At 40.8% G+C, this 15,229-nt stretch overlaps 1 protein-coding gene and 1 long non-coding RNA gene across 5 annotated transcripts; one reads left to right on the forward strand and one right to left on the reverse strand.

The window, feature by feature from the left end:
• Nucleotides 1-5,847: 5,847 nt before the first annotated feature.
• On the forward strand, nucleotides 5,848-8,578 carry LOC145432688 (ubiquitin carboxyl-terminal hydrolase 19-like; the record flags this gene model as incomplete). The annotated part of the gene is made up of 3 exons (XM_080309524.1): nucleotides 5,848-6,490; nucleotides 6,568-6,762; nucleotides 7,632-8,578. Coding segments are annotated over 3 exons (1,785 nt in total), but the record flags the coding sequence as incomplete, so codon positions are not given.
• A 2,099-nt stretch (nucleotides 8,579-10,677) lies between these two features.
• LOC145432690 (uncharacterized) lies at nucleotides 10,678-14,458 on the reverse strand. 4 transcript variants are annotated; one of them, XR_013912925.1, is made up of 6 exons: nucleotides 14,315-14,452; nucleotides 12,712-12,846; nucleotides 12,278-12,413; nucleotides 12,122-12,215; nucleotides 10,822-11,195; nucleotides 10,678-10,786 (listed from the first exon to the last, which is right to left on the reverse strand). It is a non-coding gene; the product is annotated as an uncharacterized LOC145432690 (long non-coding RNA). The 4 variants fall into 4 exon arrangements; XR_013912926.1 differs by having other exon boundaries at nucleotides 10,678-11,195; XR_013912928.1 differs by lacking the exon at nucleotides 12,122-12,215 and having other exon boundaries at nucleotides 10,678-11,195; nucleotides 14,333-14,458.
• Nucleotides 14,459-15,229: the final 771 nt, after the last annotated feature.

The following is a 15,229-nucleotide window of genomic DNA, read 5'->3' on the forward strand; positions in this document are numbered from 1 at the left end:
ATATGAATCGAATATTTATTGTAATGATTGGAGTAGAATAGTGAGAGGGATTGTTTCAGTACTAAAATGATACGCCCCTTTTCACTAAGAGTTATATTATCAACCTTAATTATGGTCTCCATGCTTCATTCCTACCGTAAAAACCCTGACACCTCGATTACCCGCGTAACAACATAGCACAAAGCCACGCACGTATAGATGTCAAGCTAGGGATGGTGTGAACGCGAGGTTCACGTTCGTGTTCTGTGTGTGAACCTCGGAAATTTAGAGGTTCACGTTCACAAAACGAATCTTGGTAGGTTCTGTACTGTGAACCTTTTTCATATATTACAATTTTCGCTTCATTATAACATCTTGGTTGAAATTTATTGCATTTCAACTGCGGGTCACTCTATGCATGGCGCTGTCAGCATAAGAAATCAGCACTAAACCAGCATGCATCTTGACAATCTCAAAAATTTACCTGCTTCGTTACAAATGTTTGCTTGAAATATCCATCTTTCCACTCGTGAATACTTAGTGACTCTCTGCTGTGAGCTTGACCTTGACTCGCAATCACACAACATCAAGAGGGAGATACACTACATCAGCGGTCCGGAACCTTTTTCGTCCGAAGAGCCCAATTTTTTCCATTTTAACTCCCGAAGAGCCATACATGTCAATCAACTGCTACGTCACAATTGAAAATTCACGACTTCATGGTAGCCCTTATACAAACTCACTATATCGGAATCGTCGTGTGCGCCTCGTGTTCTCTGTAAAAACCCGTACTAATTATGCTGGTAACCTTATTCGAGCATGCGAGACTTAAGTTGCGAGAACGTAGCTTCGTCGTGATGCTACTTTTAAATGCGAGACCGAGAACCCCTGATCACATGCGCAAGTGGAGTCAAACATGATCACTGCAGCAGTATATACCCCAATGCTAGGTGTGTTACATCAGTGACGTGGGGTCATGGGAGGCATGTATGAGGGCAGTTCGTCACCTGTCGCCATGATGAGCCAACGGTAATTGTGAAACACTCAATTACTGTTGGTATTTTCTATCGATGTTCATGAATGACTTGATTTTGAACAGTTTCCCCCCAAATTAAGGCGATTCGCATAATTAATATTCGAAAATAACGCCCGAAACTAAAGGTAAGGCACAGACGGGCCAAGCTTCGCCATTGATACCGCAATTCGTCGTAAATAGCTTAGAATTTATATTAACTGGTATTAATTGAATGTAACTGTTGCACTGATTCCGAAAATCTAAATACTGATCGACTTTTCAATTCTCAAGTATTCGGCGGGAACATATAACGTTGCGCTACACGCCTACATTTTATCGCCGGTACTACAAAGCGAATTACCAATTAAGAACGTGGCACGGCAGTTCATTTTGCGCCGTAGATCAGGAAGACAGTGCGTATTTATTTTATAATTGCGTTGTCATGGGCATCGCCATGTCTGCTATTCTCTTTGATCAATAAACATATCGTTCAATCCAAGATTTCGAGTCGGGTACTTCGAATTCGCGAGTGATATTGGTCGCCGGCGCGACAGAAACTTAAATTTGGGGCTTTTGAAAAGGGGGTCCGAGCCCCTAACCATGAAGAAGCCATTGTCTTTACCTCTAAAAGACATGTTTTCATACGGTAACGAAATAATTATTCTGGTCGAGATAAAAAATTTATGAACCAGCAGTTGCTGCAATATTGATCAAATCGGTAGAATTGTGAATATTTGGTAAATAGCCATATCCTATACCCAAAAGAGCCATATATGTCTCTTTTGCCCATAAGAATATGGCTCTTTGCGAAATTTTCATTTTCGTGCTTAATTTATCAATATTGCTGCAACTTGTTATTGAATCCTCAGCACGACCAGTATAATTATTCTTGTGGCAGTATAAAATGTCTTTGAGAGGTTAATACAGTGGCGAATTTGGTGTTGGGGGCTCGGACCCCCTTTTCATAATCCTCAAATGTAAGTTGCTGTCTCGCCGGCGACTAATATCACTCACGAATTCGAAGTACCCACCACAAAATCTTCGATTGCACGATATGTTGATTGATCCAATTTGTAAGAGACTTGGAGACTTGGCGACGCCTGCATCACAATGCAGTTTTCAAATACACATTGTCTTCCTGATCTAAGGCGTGAAATGACCTACCGTGGAAGTGACTTTCACAATTACAACTTCAAATTACAAACAACGCCATAGCAATAATCCACGTTCTTCATTGATAACGTAGATTTGTAGTCGATGTTAAAATGTAGGTGTGTGGCGCAACGTTATGTTACAGTCGAATCGGAATCAGTACGACGATTACATTCGATTAATATCAGTTATTATAAATTCTATGATATTTACGATAGCCGTGCCTCACCTATTCCCAGGGCCGTAAGAGCACCTGGACTTTACGCTGTTTTCCGCTACTTATCATCTACATTGGGTGTCTGGGTGAGTCAGTCTTTGCCCAAAAACGCGCCAGGCGCGAGAAATTTCTAAATTAACGACTGAATCGGTCAATATGATCGGGAATTATATTTATATATTGATATCAATTTTTATCTTCTCTCTGCTCACGTAATCTGATTGACCGGCAGAGCTGATGGAGGTGTGTTTGAAAAGCTGTAGGAACCCTCAATAATAATTAAACATCTCCGGGTGTTGAGGCCTACCCGTTAGCTGGAACGACACGGCACTCCGTCAGCCCCCCCCCCAAATACTTGTGCTCCCATTGGGTGATAAAACTAGCCCCATCACGTTGTTCGCCTTTGCCACGAAAATACAAACGTACCAGCACCATGCGCGAAAATTTTCGATAATTTCATGATAAAATCGGTCAATAAGATCGGGAATTGCATATATATTGCTATCAATTTCTTGTCCTCTCTGCTCACGTAATCAGATTTACCGGTAGAGCTGAGTGAGGTGTTTTGAAACTGTAGAGCCCGTAAATAATAATTAACACATCTTCGGACGGGCGAACCCGTTGGTATGACTTCGTTACATGATGTTATTTCGTGACCTCCTGTCTGCTTTATCAAAAAATATAGAATCGCCCAAAACGTCACACGATCACACGATTCCAAATTGGTATTTATTCGCGGGCATATAATTTTCCCTGCGGGATGGTATTTGTCTTGTGAGTTCAGATTGCTATGACAGGAACATTCGGCGCCAGTCATTTAGGCGCCCTATGGACAATTTAACCTATATGTATTTCGTATATATAACGAAGTTCTCGGTCAGCATAAGGGCAGTCATTTTCGACCAAAGATTTCTCGCTGCCGATCGTTCTGGCACACTTCTCGGAGTAGCATTTTACATGGCCTAAAACTAGGGCTGGGCAAAATCGAGTACCTGAGTGATTCGATTCTGAATCACGTAATATGCTTCGAGTCGAGTCGAGTAATCGAGTATCACTCATTATGACGTCACAACAGGATGTACTATGTCGAAGTCCAAATATGAACCTTTTATGCCACCGCAAAGAACGTAATGACTGTTATCCATCACATTAAAGATACCCTGGTATTTTTTCGACCATACCGATTTCATTGCACTTCTTAACTATTTCGTTGGATGATAATGACTTCGGAAATGCGTTATTTCCAGTAACGTTCGTAGCTTTAAACTGTGCCTGGTATGCTCAAACACGGCCAATCAAGGTTTCACGGCTTCCTCAGTGGAAAATAGTATCAAAACTATAATTCTCGTCAGTAAATTAACTTGCAGTTGCGAGGAGCGTATAATTTCAGTACTCGAAAAAATCGTCTTTTACTACTCGACTCGAATCATTAAAATTACTACTCGATTCAGATTCGAGTACTCGAATCATTTTGCCCAGCCCTACCTAAAACTTTATATGTCTTGGTGCATCGTGGCGCGGTAATGGCCAACGCTGATATGCCCATTTCTATATAAATCTTGCGTATTTTATCTTGGGGAAGAGCACCCAATAAACAAGATATTTGGCACCTGGAAATCGCGCATGGCGCGAATAATTTTTGAAAAAGTTGTGTAATTTATGCTAATTCATGAAATAATTTTGGGCCCGCTTCGAGCTCACCCCCCCCCTAATTGGAGGTTTGGGTTGCGGCAATTACGGCCCCCTGCCTATGCCTTAAATCTCCTTTGCCGCTTTATTTTCGAACAATAAACACGCAAGTTGCGTGATTTTGGTAGTAAAAATGTTCAAAATCAAGTAGACATGTGAGCACTGCCTCACTTGCCTCCCCTAACCCCACGTCACTGACACATCACACATTACACTGGGTATGTATACCGCTGCATAGTGAACATGGTCGGCTCCACCTACGAATCATAGGTCCTCGGATTTAAGATTAGCACCAAGACTAACAACCTACGATCTCGTATGACTGAAGAAAGTTTCAAATTTTGCATTAAGTTCAACCTCGACAAATCAGCCAGACTATACAAAGTCACCAGGAATGCAATGCAACACCTCAAGACGCATTACTGTAAAACCGCGTGTAAAACTAGATTTCTGCTTTTACTGCTACGTCTGTTGGAATTCTATGATAGTTATCTTGAGCTTAGAAAAAATAGTCAACACAGTGCAATACAATTAAAAATATATAACTTGCAAAAGATCTATGTAACTCAAGTTTTGCATACTCATCACTTAAATAATGACAGCCAGCATGATTAATACGAGTTTTTACAGAGAAAATACGGCGCAAACGATGAATCCCATGTGGTGATTTTGAATTTGCGCTAACATGACGTCTCGAATTTTCAATTGTGACGTAATAGTTGATTGACATGTATGGCTCTTTCGGAGGATTAGTATCGCATTTCCATATCAATACTATTATGATGTGAATGAACGCTTATGCTATCGAAAATTGAATACCTGTTGGTATACATCAATATGAATCAAGCTCGTCACCTTTCGCCTAGCTCAATTTGCACCTTTTACAATCCATGTGAACGAATTAGGACCGCTTTCACAACTACTTAGTTACTTGAGTACTTTTAGGGCCAGTCAATTCTACTTCTACTTCAAGTAGTTTTAGGTTGCCTATGGAAGAAGTACTTCTACTCTTACTTGAGTAGAATTTTTCGTCGCTACTTCTACTTCTACTTGAGTAGCTTTCTTGACTACTTTCACCACCTCTGTGAATACCACAGTGCGCTGGAATCCACACAAGAGATAGTGTGACCTTGCGTTGTTTCAATTGGTGTATCTTCTCGACTATCTCGGTAATGAGGAGAGGAGCTGCGAGATTTAAATTTCCTATACACATTAATGCGCTCAAGCAATCACTGAGTAGGGCCACTCTTCTGTGGGTATTATTCAGCACCCAAGAGAGGGAATCTGAAATAGCGATTAGATCGGCTGAGAATACTGAAAAATAGGGCGGCAATGAATTTGCAGACGTCGTAATATTTGGAATTTGAAAAGCGTATCCGCACCCTGTAGCAGTCTTGGATCCATCTGTGAAAATCTGTGTATACTGTATAGCCATGATATGTAAAGAATATATGCTGATCTAATGATATTGATTTTCTGACATCGCGGGGATAAGTCTTGTCAGAAAATCAATATCATTAGATCATATGTTCTCTACATATCATGGCTAGAGTCCAAGAAGCTGTTCAAATTACAACAATTACGATTTTAAACAATCTGATACGCGTATTTGAATCAATGTGCCCTGCCGTGATCACAACCATAGTTTACATATGACATCAATATCATACCTACATTCTATTCCACAGATATTGCACCATATTCTCTATTTATCTTGGCTATCGAAAATGACAATTAAAGTCGAGGGGCAAATCAACGAACCATTGCTCGGCGGCGTGCGGATCGCAAACAATAGGCTACACCTCAACGGTCCGAGAGACCGAAATCCAGCGGTGACATTCCAATAAAGAACAAAAACCCTATAAATGAGTTTGTCAGCTCATCTGTGGGAAACCATGCCAAATTGGAACCTATTAAAGAGACACCGGAGCCGTCCAAATTCCCACCCAAGAAAATCCCAGACCGCAAAGAGAACGGCTTCACAGGCCTGTCGAACATCGGCAACACCTGCTTTATGAACTGTATCTTACAATCGCTGGCTAACCTGAAAGAGTTACGCGACTACTTCCTGACCGGCCGGTTTCGGAAGGATTTGAATTACGCCAACCGGCTAGGCACTGGGGGCGTTCTGGCGGATGAATATCACACAACGCTAAAACGCATCTGGTCCAGTCATCTGAAACTTACCCGCCTTATGAGTTGTCGTTTTGCTGTCGCTTCAAAGCACGCGTTGCAATTCTCCGGCTTCATGCAACACGACGCTCAAGAATTTCTGGCCGTTTTTCTGGATTTATTGCACGAAGACCTGAATCGGGTCGCTGACAGGCCCCTTTTCGAGACGCCCGATCTCAGTAATTTTTCGCACAAGGTCATCGCGGAAGAACTATGGAAATTGCACAACTCCCGCAATGACTCGTATATAGTCGATTTATTTCACGGTATGCTAAAATCAATACTGACTTGTTCGCAGTGTGATAAACGATCGCCACTTTCGATCCATTCGTGTTTTTGTCAGTTCCCATTCCGCATGGGAAAATGAGAATCGGTGTTACGGTTTGCGGTGAGGAGACGGGACCTGCTACGTTTGACGTGCTGGTTTCGGGTACAGAAACGGCGTCACACCTACTGGCGGCAGCAATCATCGAATATAACGTTCCGTTTGAGAGTTTGAAATTGCTCAACATCACTTCGTCTTGCGAGTGTGAGGAAGGTGCTAATAGCATCATCTCTCTCATACTATAGAAATTAAACATGGAACGGCAACGACCGATTTTGCAGCTTCGTTCCGCTCCGCCGAGGCTGGAGAGGAGAGTGGGTTTGCGTAAGCGACTGTAGGATTTCTGGCAATCCAAAAGCTATCTTCCCGAGCACAAAAATTATTGAATATGGTCTTGATCGAAAGCCACTGTTGCACCGATTCCGAAAATATAAATTAAAATAATGATCAGGCGCTGATCCATCTAGAATCCGTCCTCCAAGTCGAAATATCGGCATTGTTCGAACAATCGGAGAGTCGCAACGGGTCATTGTTATGGTCATTGTGTTGCGGTTACCCGATTGTTCTGAACAATGCCGATATTTCAGACTTGGAGGACAGATTCTAGGTGGATCAGTGCCTGATCATTATTTTAATTTATATTTTCGGAATCGGTGCAACAGTAGCTTTCGATCAAGACCAGATTCAATATTTTCTGGGCTCGGGAAGATAGCTTTTGGATTGCCAGAAATCCTACAGTCGCTTACGCAAAACAATTCTCCTCTCCAGCCTCTGCGAAGCGGAACGAAGCTGCAAAATCGGTCGTTGCCGTTCCATGTTTAATTTCTATACTCATACTGTCGCTACGCAACTTTCATCGTGCTACAAAAAGAACGCATGTCAGGCGACGTAGATACGCGTACGGCCGTGGTTTTACAACGCCAGAACACGATTGACGTATGCCGGAATTGCGACAAAACCGCAATTACATAACGTAAAAATAATGAGGTGTACGAAATGCAAGACCGTTGGGTACTGCAGTCGTGAGTATCAGGGCGCGGATTGGTCAAAGCATAAAATGACGTGCCTGCCGAATTTCGTAGGCGTACCGTTTGTGGTGCAAGTTCCTGAAAATGTGTCGGTCGACTCGTTTTTACATAAAGTCAACACGTGGCTTGATTTTTCCGTCGAAATTTCGCGTAAAAGTTCGCAAGACGCCGAATCTTTCTCGAAAGTATCGAGCATCCGCGAAGAAGATGACTTTAAAATGTACAAATGTGGTGAAACGACCGAGGAACATCCTTTGAAGAAAGACGGCGCCCTTCATTTTGGAAACGCTTCACGGGTCGTACTCGAATGGGGGACAGACTTCGTAGTCTGTCCGACGGCCCATGTAAATTCGAAGACATCTACTGGACTGGACATTACAGACTGTTTGAGGCTGTTCACACAGCCAGAAGTGCTGGCGGCGGGAGAAGCGTGGTACTGGCCGCAATGCAAAGAAAACAGAAAAGCCACCAAAGAACTGTCTCTGTGGAAGTTTCCCGAAGTCTTGATAATCCAACTGAAGAGATTTTTGCTTCAAAACTGGCTGGGGCGACGCGAAGTGGACGACTTGGTCAGTTTCCCGATCGAGAAGCTGGACTTGCGTCCGTTTTTCGTTAACGCAGAAGATCCAGATCCGATCTACGACCTTTTCGCGGTGGCGAACCATCATGATGCTCTGCACGAAGGTCAATACACTTCGTTCGTAACTGTCAGCGACGGTTCCGGGCCTGGGTGGAGATTTTGTGACGATAGCAACGTCACAAGAGTCAAGTCATTGGACCATTTGGTGACCAAATCGTCGTATGTATTATTTTATCGAAGGCGAAACGCTGATGCATCTGTAAAACACAGCGATTCCACAGATGCTATCCCCGATAAAGTACAGAACGTGGGCACCAAACCGTGTAATAATTTGAATAGACTTAATCCTGAAGCTTCCAATGTAAAAGTACCCAGAAAGAAAGACACAGAATTGGCGTGTTGCTCCCCAGTGTTGGGATGACTCGAGTCATGACTTGACTCGAGTCAGACTCGAGTCACCTTTCTCGTATGACTTGACTTGACTCGAGTCACTTTGTTAAAATGACTTGACTTGACTTGACTCGGCGTATCAGAAATGTGGATTGACTCGTGACTCGGAGCAAAATTCACGAGTCAATTTCAAGTCATCAAGAAATCGGTGTCGGTAAAAATTACTGTATCTTCCATATGTTCAGATTGTTCGGGATAGGATGGTGTTACCCGTGAGATCGACCAATGATCGTGTGTTTTACTGAGCCTCCATTGTTCTATCGCAAATCAATTGACCGCAAACGACGTGATTGAAGCTTACATCTTACGTTATCGTAAACTGTCAGTAAAGTAATTTAATAGCGAAATACCCATTTCTGTTCTCAGTTCTTACCTTAGCCAAACCTATTGTTTTATTGAAATTGAATTCGAATATAGTTCGTATAGTCCTCAACCATTGGCGCAGGCTCGAATTGTATCATATCAATATCTAAATGGGTAATGTATTGCATCTTATCAATTCGTTTCTCTATTTTGGCTGGTAACTATAAACTGAGGCTATGCAATTACGTAGTTTAACAGTTCTACGTAGGCTATATGTGGTCGATATAGCGTCTTTCTTGCTGGCATATTTATTAACTCTATATTCGTTCATCGCTTCAGAATAAATGTCCACTCGATCTGCATTTCAGATGGCTAGCAAGATGCAATGACGTAACCATGCCTCATACTTCGAAAAGGCAGCTTGACTTGAATTGTGACTTGACTCGCGACTTGACTTGACTTGACTCGAGTCAAAATGTGCAATGACTCGTGACTCAAAGGTAGTGACTTGATCCCAACACTGTTGCTCACACTACATCAATTCCAGTCCAAACGCAGTTTCCTACACCGATATGGATGTGTTGGATTGAATACTTCTGTGAAAGTCACTTGGTATATTTATTAGGGATTTTATTATTTACCGTATTGTAGTCTGCCTTGGTGTACTTTTTTGATCGGGTGACGAATTTCATTGTTTTTATATGAAATGGGAAATTGAGCGAATAGAACTCGTAAAGTCTCGAAATGTTTTGGTGGGGATCTGGAAATATACGTGTTCTTTGAAGGGGAGTGTTTTCTTCTAGAGTGGTCTTCAAAGTAGAACTTAGTTTTAATATCAGAGCAGGCGGTTTAGCAGAAGGCTGGTACCAGGTTTTGCATTACCACCGCTGAATTTTAGTCAGGGGCGGTCGATAAATTCCGCTCTAGGCTACACAACAAAACAAGTTGAATAATTTGAGTTTTGAGCGTAATGTCTCATAGGTCCCACGGTCGTGTGCAATTGGACCCACCGGGTGGGGACCGATGACACGTTCGAGCAACAAATTTTAAACGTTTATAAATATCTTTTGAAAAGGTGGATATCCATGTAAATGCCCGCGATAGTTAGAGCTTGTATCAAAGTGTTGAGACAGCAAAAGATCCCCTATTCTCGGCTGAAGATGTGCGGGCCAGAGATCATTTTTCAATTTTTGATCCATGGGTACCACATCTCCCCCACGTGCAGAAGTATTTATATTTATAAAATCTATATATTTTAGTGATAGAGTACATGAAGCTACCGTATGGTTATGACACTGTCAGCATTGTGAATACTGGAGTTGTACCGAAAGTAAAATCAGCAAATCTTTCAACAGATCACTGCTTAAGATTCGATTCTCCATCCTTAAGAATCGGGTCATACCGCCTTTCATCAATATTTTTTGAATTGGTTGTTGAGACTGACCAGCTTATGAAATCCCGTAAATGTTTGCGTTTTGGTTTATACTCCGAATTTTATATAGTGCGGCGAGAATGGATTATTGTGTTGAATGCGTCCCGTGAGCTAAAACGTTCGCCCACCCCTGCTTCAAGTAGTTTGGAGCCGTACCAAACGCCATCACTTCTACAACCGCACCGAGTGGAGTTTCCTTTCACAAATCCTACAACTTTTTAGAGGGCTTTCAGCACGACTGACCGTTCCCTGATCATTTCACCCTTCGCATTTCATTCAATTCTTCAGCATCAAACTTGAATCTCTTTGCAAACCCATGAGATCGAAAGCAAAAATGAAAGCGAATTGGTATATTTTCATATGGAAATGCTACATAATGCAAATCAAAAATTAAACATTGAACAAAATCAGCATCAGAGACTGACTGAATGACTAGCAAAATAGCTAGAAATTATTTTCGCAATGTTAGGAGGAACCACCAGTGAAATGTACAATGAAAAGATCAATATCAGCATGATATTTGTGGAATAACAAGGCGAGTATTTGAGCAGAAAAATGTGGACCCAACACATTGCGTTGACCAAGGAGTAAACGATTTCGACCTGGACGGAAATATGCCCGAGAATATGCACACGGTAGGCGAGGATGCCAAACGCCATATACACATGTCCAGTCCGAGAGAGTCGATTGGCATAATATATCTAGGCTACGTTAGATGTCAATCAGGATATGGTCCAATTACGCGATAGGATAGAGGGATGGTTTCTTTGCCGAGCAACACATCTGGTAATGGTTGTATTCGATTTCAGAAGATTCCTTCATCAGATTCGTACGGAGGAAGATTTTCCAGTGCCTTAAAAAATATAGTGAGCAATAAATTCAAATAATTATTTTTTTTACGATTGCCAGGTAATAAAACAGCGATATGCCAAATTTTTGTATCCTGACAATCCCAGAGATTGTGCTTTGTTCAACACAGAACATTATAAGACAAGAACAACCCATGCCGACGAATAAGCTGTACCAAAAACTACGAACCTTAGTATAGCAATACATAGCTTGACTTAACACAGCCGAGAACCACTGGCTTGGAGGCATGGCTGAGTTTGACAAAATCACAATGAACAGTACTTACAAACAGGACTTAAATAGGACTGGGCGCAATGATTCGAGTACTCGAATCTGAACTGAGTACTAACTCTAATGATTTGAGTCAAGTAATGAGAGATGATTTTGTTGAGTACTGAAATGACGGGTCCCATGCCACAAAGAGGTAATTTATCAGCAAGAATATAGTTTCGATACTATTTTCCACTGTGGAAGGCTGTAAACCATTGGTCATATCGCAGCGTACGAAACGTGTAGTACAAGGCTACGCACACTAGTGGAGATGACATATCCGTGAAGATGTGATCAACTCACAGCTTTGCCACAAAGTGCAATAAAGAGCTATGGTCGGAACAAAAACTAAATCATTTTTAATATCATTAACTGGCATTATCGTCTTCGTGATCTCATCAAAGGCGCATATTTGAACTTAACATATCATTATTCATACTGATGTGACGGCATACTGAGTGATACCCGACACCCAATACCTGAATCAGAATTGAATCACTTGTGTTAACGATTTTGCTCAACCCAAGTGATAAATTAAGAAAAGACCGCGCTTATTTCAAAGTACACAGCAACTTCTCTTAATCATGTGGTGTTGAACCGAACGGATGGCCAGCGGTGCAGACGCACACGCGTCGCACAGCTATGATAAATTCACTGTACCTCCAGAATCCTGCTTTGGTGTTGTCCCCACAGACCATTCTAGCAACTTCGCCAGCACAGATTGCTCTGTCGGATGCCAAAATCTCATGCATACCTACACAGTACAAATTAGGTAATTTGTTACTATAGCTATTATAGAAAGATATTATTTCATACCGGAAAACATGTGGCAACTCCTTTCTTACTCAATGCACCTTTCTTCATATCTGAGGTCTCGGCATGCTTGTCTTAACGGAAGTCTTTTGTACTCTTGGTAACTGCAAGGTGTTCCATCCAATGCGATGACATCATGCTAAAATGCATCAGGGTATAGGATGTGGAGGTGAGCATTGACAACAGAATTCAAGTTTAACACACAAGATGCACGTAAAGTGTAGTATCATCAATATCGCTATATGTAGAGCCAGCTTCACTTCAACAGTACCAAACAAAATGCCAGTGAGAATTCAAAAGATGTTCTGTTTCGTTTCGAAACCCGAAAAGATAACCAGAATGATCATTTCTTTACAAATCAGTTGTGTGTTATACCATATAATACATTCACATATGAATATTTATAATAGTGATTATCGAAAGTGAATTTTTCATACCGGACAACACACGTTGACTTCTTTCTTACTCATGCAACTTCTTGCACATCTTAGATCTCAGCATGCTCGTCTTAACCGAAGTCTTTTGTACTCTTGCTAACTGGACGGTGTTCCATTCAATGCCATGACATTATCCTAGAATACATCAATGTTAGGTGGTGGAGCTGAGCAGTAGGCATTACCAACCAGTGTTGGGATGACTCGAGTCATGACTTGACTCGAGTCTACTTTTTCGTACGACTTGACTTGACTCGAGTCACTTTGGAAAATTACTTGACTTGACTCGGTGCTTCAAAAACGTGCATTGACTCGTGACTTGGAGTGAAATTTACGAGTCAATTTCAAGTCATCAAGTAAACGGTGTCGAATAAATCACTGTATCTTGTGTGTGTTCGGATTGCTCAAGATACGCCGGTGTCACTTGTGAGAGCAACCAGTCATTCACTGATTCTACTTTACACCGATCCTCCATTGTTGGATAACAAATAAATTGACCGCAAACCAAACGATCACAGCTTATGTTGTCGAAGTAGTCGTAGAAGATTAATCTAGATAGCAATGTGTCTCTGTTTCTTAGACGGCTCAATGCTTACGTTGCGCATTGCTCACATTTACCAACCCTCTTGTATGATTTAAATCAAACAGATATAGTTTGTGTGTTATAATATTCTCACGGATGTGTAGATGGGTAGTGTAGGCTATTGTACCATATCAATTAGTTTCAACTTCTCGAAGCTTCACATTAGGTCCCATATTTTAGCTGATAATAACTGACTGTAGCATGTAACTCTACAGTTACTAATGTCTTTTATTAGCAGTTATACATGTGCTTTAGGGATACAACGTCTTTTTAAGTTTATTCATGTTCTGTGTATTTTCATGTATATTCAACTAGTTATTCGTTATTTGATCCAAGATACATGCTTAATTAATCAGTCTTTCACACATCTAGCAAAATGTAATGACTCTGAATCATCAATCATACTTCAAAATTCAATTTGACTTCAATTGTGACTTGACTCGTGACTTGACTTGACTCGAATCACCTCCAAAAAACGAGTGACTTGACTTGACTCGAGTCACCTTTGAAAATCGATTGATTTGACTTGACTCGAGTCAAAATCTGCAATGACTCGAGATGACTCTGCTCATTGTGAATCATATACGATCAAATGAAACTATGGGTTGACATGGTATTATGATCGACGTACCGCGATATGCAAACTGAAGCAAGAGTGATTGGGTGATTTTCATCTAAAAATGTGTCGGATTTTAAGTCAAACACGTTTTTCAGGCCACACTACTTCGTAAGGAAAGACAGTACCAACCAGAAATGAAGATAAGTAGTACAATTTTAACATTATGTGCAAAAACACCTAATTTGCATATGTGAGGTCAAAATTATTATTTTCTTCCGTTTTTTAGGTCGCGCTAGTTATAATACGTTAACAATTAAATATTCCATTCAGTGTTCACCAAATGCATACTAATGCCTGATGACATCATAGCTAACTGTTTGATATCAACGACAAGGGCCAGCCATGTAATATAGCCATTGGAAAAACAGAAAAAGGCGTGTAAACATATCAATAACAAATCTTACCATGGACACAGCTACTACCTGATATGAATCTTCCTGATTCAAATTCGATACCCGTGACAGTATTCTGGACGTCTTTTGAACTTATGATTGCTCCTTGGTAGAGATGTGGTACGAAATCTTGAAATTAGTCTTCGACATCTTCATTAGGGCTCTTCAAAAATGACTTTTTTTCTCAAATCGTACTGGCTACTTGATAAAATTGTTAGGTTACCTAATTTAAGCCTACACACAAAATTTGGTTCAATTCCAGCCAGTAACCGCTTTGCTACACGAGAAGAAAGTTTCTATTTATTATATAAAAATGAATAATAAAAAATTTGAAAATTTTCTGTTCACCCCATGAAAGTGTTAGGCTGTCTATAGAAACGATGTTCACCAGATTTGGTTCATTTCCAACCAGTGAAAGCGCAGTTATCGCCATCGAAAAAATTTGGATTTGAATAAAATAGTATTTACGGTGACCGATTCTTTGTTTATTTATTATAGTTGTGCTCACCGTAAATACTATTTTAGTAAAATCCAAATTTTTCGACAGCGATAACTCCGCTTCCACTGGTTGGAATTGAACCAAATTTGGTGAGCATCGTTTCTATAGACAGCCTAACACTTTCATGGGGTGAACAGAAAATTTTCAAATTTTTTATTATTCATTTTTATATAATAAATAGAAACTTTCTTCTCGTGTAGCAAAGCGGTTACTGGCTGGAATTGAACCAAATTTTGTGTGTAGGCCTAAATCAGGTAACCTAACAATTTTATCAAGTAGCCAGTACGATTTGAGAAAAAAAGTCATTTTTGAAGAGCCCTAATCTTCATATTTCGATGTTAGAGCACTAAAAAAAATAACTACAGCAGCAAAACATGTCTTCACGAACAATGTTTGTTATATCTCTGGTGAAGAGAAGCAAATGCAGC

The sequence above is a fragment of the Botryllus schlosseri genome, unplaced genomic scaffold (assembly GCF_051294905.1).
Source record: "Botryllus schlosseri isolate E-star unplaced genomic scaffold, Bs_hap1 Bs85a, whole genome shotgun sequence".
Classification (NCBI taxonomy): domain Eukaryota; kingdom Metazoa; phylum Chordata; class Ascidiacea; order Stolidobranchia; family Styelidae; genus Botryllus; species Botryllus schlosseri.